The sequence below is a fragment of the Balaenoptera acutorostrata genome, chromosome 19 (assembly GCF_949987535.1).
Source record: "Balaenoptera acutorostrata chromosome 19, mBalAcu1.1, whole genome shotgun sequence".
In the NCBI taxonomy this organism is placed as follows: domain Eukaryota; kingdom Metazoa; phylum Chordata; class Mammalia; order Artiodactyla; family Balaenopteridae; genus Balaenoptera; species Balaenoptera acutorostrata.
This window is the reverse complement of record NC_080082.1, coordinates 57,433,753-57,439,903: the sequence shown is the minus strand read 5'-3', so window position 1 is coordinate 57,439,903 and position 6,151 is coordinate 57,433,753. Positions and strand designations below refer to the sequence as shown.

General features: G+C 57.5%; 1 protein-coding gene across 1 annotated transcript; it reads left to right on the top strand.

The window, feature by feature from the left end:
* Window positions 1-529: 529 nt before the first annotated feature.
* Window positions 530-5,848, top strand: PNMA8B (PNMA family member 8B). The gene is given in 4 exon segments (XM_057533727.1): window positions 530-622; window positions 3,908-4,723; window positions 4,726-5,034; window positions 5,036-5,848. Coding segments are annotated over 4 exon segments (2,031 nt in total).
* Window positions 5,849-6,151: the final 303 nt, after the last annotated feature.

Genomic DNA, 6,151 nt, shown 5'->3' with positions numbered 1-6,151 from the left:
GTTGTTGGTTTTGTTCACGTGTTATAGATGAGGATGTGGGCGTTTCTGTTTCGGGCTGAGGCATATGTAGTGTATCTGTGTGTTTCATTTGTTAAGGCTGTGTGTGTCTCTCTGTGGATGTAGGTGGGGCGAGGCTCGGGGTGTCAATGAATGGGTTTCTGTGTATGTCTCTGGGTGTGTGCAAATTGTGTGTGTGTGTGTGTGTGTATGTTTGGAGGAGGGAATACAGTAGCTCAGTCCAAGTGTGTGTCAATGTCACTTTGTGTGAATGCAAGTGAGTGTGTGTGAGCCAGTGTGTGTTTTGTGTGTGTTAGTGTGATTGTGGTACAGGCGGACGCGAGCCTGATGCCAACACCTTGAATCTAGCAAACCTCTAACACCAGCCCCTTCAGTTTGGGGGAGCGGGGCGGGGAGATCGATCTGATGCCAGAACCTGGGACTCCCTCCCTCAACACTCTCCCCCCTCTCAGGGATGTACCAGGTCCCAGAACCGCGGGGAGGGAATAGTGGGGGGCTCTGCGCGCAGTAGATGAAGTTCTGCGGCGCCCGCATTGACCACCAGGCGGCGCTCCAGGGCCGCTACTTAAAGACGCACCTGCGGAGGCGCTTCCCCAGCGCTCAAGTGCGCGGGCGAAATAATTTGCTTAAGTTGATTCAGCTCTGAAGTGGGGTGCTGGGGTTCAACACTAACAGCAAGAACAACAATCGCTATTATTTATATATCTCTTAATACATGCGCTTTGATGATTTAAACGCAAGTTTAGGTGCTCTTACTGTGCACATTTTACAGATTCAGAGAAGGCAGATGACTTGTCAGAGTCACACAGAGCTGGACTCTGAACCCAGGCGATCTGCCTTGACTCAAGTCACGTCCGTGTGACTCCAGAGTCTGTGAGCGGACCCCTTCCTTGCCGTCTCCGCAAAATCTGGGGGGAGGGGAAGGGAGGGGAAAACTGGGTGTGGAGGAGCGAGGGATGGGGAGAGGCCAGGGTGAGCTGGGGCAGATCATTAGGGACCCGAGGCACCGGGATGGGGACGGTACACGGTCTTGGGGCTTGCAGTGGTCTCTACGCAAGCTGCCCCCACTGCGGTCATGGTCAGCTGTGGGTGATCTGGAAGTGACCGGCCGCTGATTCATAACCTCAATAGGACTTGCTGAGTGCTGCGGGGGTTCGCTGGGCGCGAGCACGCCACAACCTCTCCTATCTTCCTGACGATGCTAAGAGAAGGTGATCCCCATTTTCAGGGACATAAATGGAGGCACGGAGAGGTTAGTTACCTGTCCAAAGCAGTAAGGATGGGATGGGTGTGTGCTGGTTATTTTTGCTGCATAACAAACCACCCTAAACTCACTGGCATAAAACAAAAATGTTTTATTATGTTCATGGAGTCTGTAGGTCAGCATAATGAAAGGGAATAATGGGGAATGGCTTTTTTTCAGTTCCACAACGTCTGGTGCCTTAGCTGGGGTGACTCCAATGGCTAAGGTCTGGAATCATTTGGAAGCTTCATCAGTCATGTCTGGTGCCTGGTCTGGGATGACTTGAAAACTGGGCTTAGCTGGAGATGTTGACTTGAGCACCTCCATTGGTCTCTCCGTGTGAGTTGGGCTTCCTCACAGCATGGAGGTTAAGTTTCAAGCAGGAATGTCCTGGGAGGGAGGTCTCGAGAGCAAATATTCCAAGAGAAGCGGGCAAAAGGCTTTTATAACTGGCCTTGGGAGACACATAGCATCACTTCTGCCATACTTGTCGAGGCAGTCACAGCTTGTCCAGATTCAGATTCAAGAAAAGGGTATGTGGACGCCGCTTCCAGATGGCGGTCAAAGAACTTGTAGCCAGGACTTCCTTGGTGGCGCAGTGGTTAAGAATCTGCCTGCTAATGCAGTGGACACAGGTTCGAACCCTGGTCCGGGAAGATCCCACATACCGCAGAGCAACTAAGCCTGTGGCGCCGCAACTAGAGAAAGCCCGCACACAGCAACAAAGACCCAACACAGCCAAAAATAAGTAAAGAAACAAATTTATATAAAAAAGGAAATCTATTCTTAAAATTCATTTCACCTGTTTTTTATTTATTGCAGGTGTACGTTAGCAAACTTAACATTTTGCATGTGGCTTGCCTTGGGGGTTGCATTATATTTGTTGGACAACGCTGCTCTAGAGAGAAGGATAACATCCATTTGGGACCAGGAGGGCGAAAGGAAAAGAGGAAAGCAGGGAAAATAAGAGCTGCAGGGGCGTGGGTAGGAGAGTGAATAAGCGGTTTGGTTTGTCCTAGGCCCAGTTGCCATGGTAACTTTGCAATTAAACTCTTCCTACGTTAAAAATAAAAGGAAGTGTTTGGGTTCCTTCTTTATTTATATACTTATTTATTGAACAATTAAATTAATTTATATATTTATGTTAAATGATTATATCATGATAAGTTCTCAAGAAAGGAAGTCCCTTCCTTCTTGGAGCCATCTTTCATGGAGCACCAACTCTGAGCCAACCTCTGTTCCAAGGGCTTTCATGGATCATCACCTTTAATCTCCCTTAGGATCCTATGAGGTAGGGTTAATGGTTATCGCCATTTCACAGAGGAGCAAACCGAGGCGTAGAGAAGCCCAAGGACCTTCCCAGAGTCACTGCGTGGGCAGCGAGCAGCAGTAGAAACTCAATAGCTGGGCCACAGCGCCTGATTTACATAGAGTTGCGGGTGGGGGAGGTTTATAAAGGATAGTGATGCAGATGTGTATTTAGACCTCCCAGCCTGTGGACCCAGTCAGCGGAAATGCCTTCTTGCGGAATTCACGTCTGATCTCACTGAGGATCATACACGTACAGAAACCGTACAAAAACACACGGTGAATTGTACGTGCATCGTTATGGCTACAGAAACATCTGCAAGAGCGAGGCCTCATTGAACGAGGCCCGTACCCCATCAGTGAGGGCTGTGGACCCCAAATGATGCCCGAACCTCACAGCTGAGGCCTGTGTACCCTTATTGAAGCCCGTCCCCACTGAGTGAGGCCCGAAAACTCTGAACTCTGAGTCCTGGTTCCACCATGGGAGGCCATAGGCTTTTTTTTTTTTTTTTTTGCCCGCGCCACGCCGCTTGCGGGATCTTAGTTCCCAGACCAGGGATCGAACCCGTGCCCCCTGCTGTGGAAGCGCGAAGTCCTGACCACTGGACCGCCAGGAAAGTCCCCCCCACCGCTTTTTTCCCCCCATAGCCCTTGATTTACGTCTCTGTATCCTGAACTCCACCTACACTGTGGAGCGGAATTACAACCCTGCAGGAAGCCGGTCCTCTACCGAAAGGAGGCCTCTATCCCCTGAAGGAGCTCGGGTCCCCCTGGTTGCTCTCTCACCCCCTGTGAATATGGCCTTTTGGGGCTCATCACTGATGGTGATCCCACTCCCTGAGTCTTCCATTCCTCAGGCTCGTCCAGAGCCGGCTCCTCAGACCCCAGCAACTCCGACCCCTGCTCCAGCCCACAGTATTGCCATGGAGATGGGGTGCAGCTGGGAGGCGGGGCTAGCCCGTGTGCGCAGGCGCAGGGCGGAGCAGCCCCGTCGCCCGGAACTGCTGAGATTGAGCAGAGGGTGCAAGTCCAGACCCTGCCACAGGCAGGCGAGCGTGGCGTCCCTCCCCGCGCCGCTCCGGGTGCCCACGGCGCCGCCCTCCCCAGCACCTGTCCCGGGCGCCGCGGTGTCACTTACCCTCTGTCAGGAACAAAGGGCGGAGGGGCCGGGCCGGTGGCACCCCTGGGTTTGACTCGTAAGCTTCCTGTGGATGCTAGGATCCCTGTGGGGAGGGGCCTCGGGAAAGGACGCTGCGTCAGCCGCCCAGGGGCAGCTGGAGCGCGAGCCTTGCCACATTCACCTGAACTTGAACTCCAAGCCCTGTGGCGCTGTTCCAGAGTGGCATTTGCATAGGGGACCGCAGCCCACGTCCGCCTCGGGCTCCCTCCTGCTCCGCGATCAGCGCCAGCGGCGGCACCGTGGCCATGAGCCTTTTGGGGGACTGGTGCAGGGGGCTGGCCGTGGACTTGCACAGGGCCCTGCTGGTCACCGGCATCCCGGAGGACCTGGAACAGGCAGCCATCGAAGCCGTCCTGAAGCCGGCCTTGCTGCCCCTAGGCAAGTTCAGGCTGCGGAACACGAGGACCATGAGGGACGAGAAGGCCAAGGCCGCCCTGATGGAGTTTGTGAAGGGCATTAATCACGGTGCCGTCCCCAAGGAGATCCCGGGCAAGGACGGCGTCTGGAGGGTTCTGTGCAAGGACAGCGCGGAGAGCACGAGAGTCCTGAGGCAGATGAAACGCTTGCTGCTGGATAAAAGACCCCCACAGGCCGCAGTGACCAGGGCCCCCGGGGACACGCCCACCCCTCCCCCTTCGGAGACCCTGGCTCTGGGGTCGGAGCCGGGGGTCAGGGAGGCTGGCCCCCCTCCTGGTGCAGCCAAAGATGCTAGGAGGGGCCGTCGGGGTCGCCGAAACAGAACCAGAGGCAGCAGGTTGACCAGAAGAGCAAGAAGTGGGGCGTGGAGGGCGGCCATCCACGTCGGGGAGCGGGAGTCCCAAGACTCTTCCGACTAGAGCCTGGGTATCGTGATCGAGGAGATGGACAAGGAAGACTTGAGAGGGGATGGCGAACAGAGCGCGCTGTACACCACCCTCCAGGCCGCCGCGAAGAAGCTCGTTAGGAAGTGGGCCCTCCAGAGGGAAGGAGATGATGGAACGGTCCCGGCGAGTTCTTGGTCCTGACAACGGTGACGGACAAAGCCAAGAAGAGGGAGATGGAGAAAGATTTCCCTGGGGCTGAGTCGATCAGCCTGAACATCAAAGAAGACCGGAGCAAAATTCCAGACTTAGTGGCCTTACTCGCAGTGAGAGACGCGTCGGACGAGGAGACCATGGGCAGCGACGCCTCCCAAAGCGAGTCTCAGGAAAACGCGGATCAAGAAAGAGAGGAGGTGGACATTCCCGAGTTTGTGGCCATTGTGGCTTGTACAGACCCCGCGGACCACTCCGCCCGCGACGAGATGTTTGAAAATCGCTTCTGTGATCGAGTTGTTGGGCTGGAGCGACAAGGAAGCTGCCCTGCCCGAGGTCTTGTCCGTCATGGCCAAGGACACTTCCGGAACCCGAGTGAAGGTGGAGGAGGCAGGCCGCCAGGTGGACGCCGTGGTCCTGAGGAAGGCCAAAGACGGCGGTCACCTGCTGAGATGCATCTCCACCGTGGCTGAGCCTCAGACCCTCTCCAAAGGGAAGAAGGCTCCCGGTGGCCCGCTGGCGGGCTGGGGCGAGGACGAGGAAGATGAGGGCGGCCTCCTGGATCTAGTGGCGCTCCTGGCGGTCCAGGACGTGGCTGAGGTGACGGAGGAAGAAAAGGAAAAGGCCTGGCAGAGCGGGAGGTTCAGATGCGCTAAAGGCAACCTGGGGGAGGTCTTGGCGCTGCTGGCGGCCCGCAGGAACAGGGAGTCAGAGGAGACGTCGGAGGACGTGGAGAGCGAGGAGTCGGAGCCCGAGGACCGCGCGTCCAGGAAGCCCCGGGCCAAGCGGGCCCGCACGGCCTTTAGGGCTCTGGGTTGGGCGGGCTGGGCAGGGGCTCCTGCCCCGTCGGGGACCCGCGCGACCCGCAAAACCCGAGGGGGTGGCGGCGGCCCCGGCGGGCTGGGCATCCCTCCTGAGAAGGAAGCCCAGGACAAGGCGGCGGGAAGCAAGAGTAGGAAGGGGCGCGCGGGCGCTGGGGCGCAGGCCAAGGGCGGCCAGCCCAGGGCTCGGCCGCCCGCCGGCTCCAAGTCCACTCATGGGAAGAAGGCTGGTCGGGGCAAGAGGCTGCCGCCCAAATGCCGCTAAGGCCACGGCCAGGCTGCAGCTGCCAGTGGGGCCCCAGCTCCGCCCCTCGGCCCTCCCCACCGCGGCAGCCGCTGAACCGTGCGCTCTGAGCTCTAAAGTGCGCGCCCGCCCGCCGCTCGCTCCCCTGTCCTTTCAGTCCCTCCTTTGCAGGTGGCGCGAGCGAGCCCAATGGAAGAAGGAAGAGTGTAACGGGCGCCCGCGGAGGCAGCAGCCCTAGGTGATGGGACGGGGTCTCAGGGTCCCCCCAGCGGCATTGGCTTTGGGTCTCCCGCGTTAGCACAGGGGTGAGCGTGTCCGTGGACA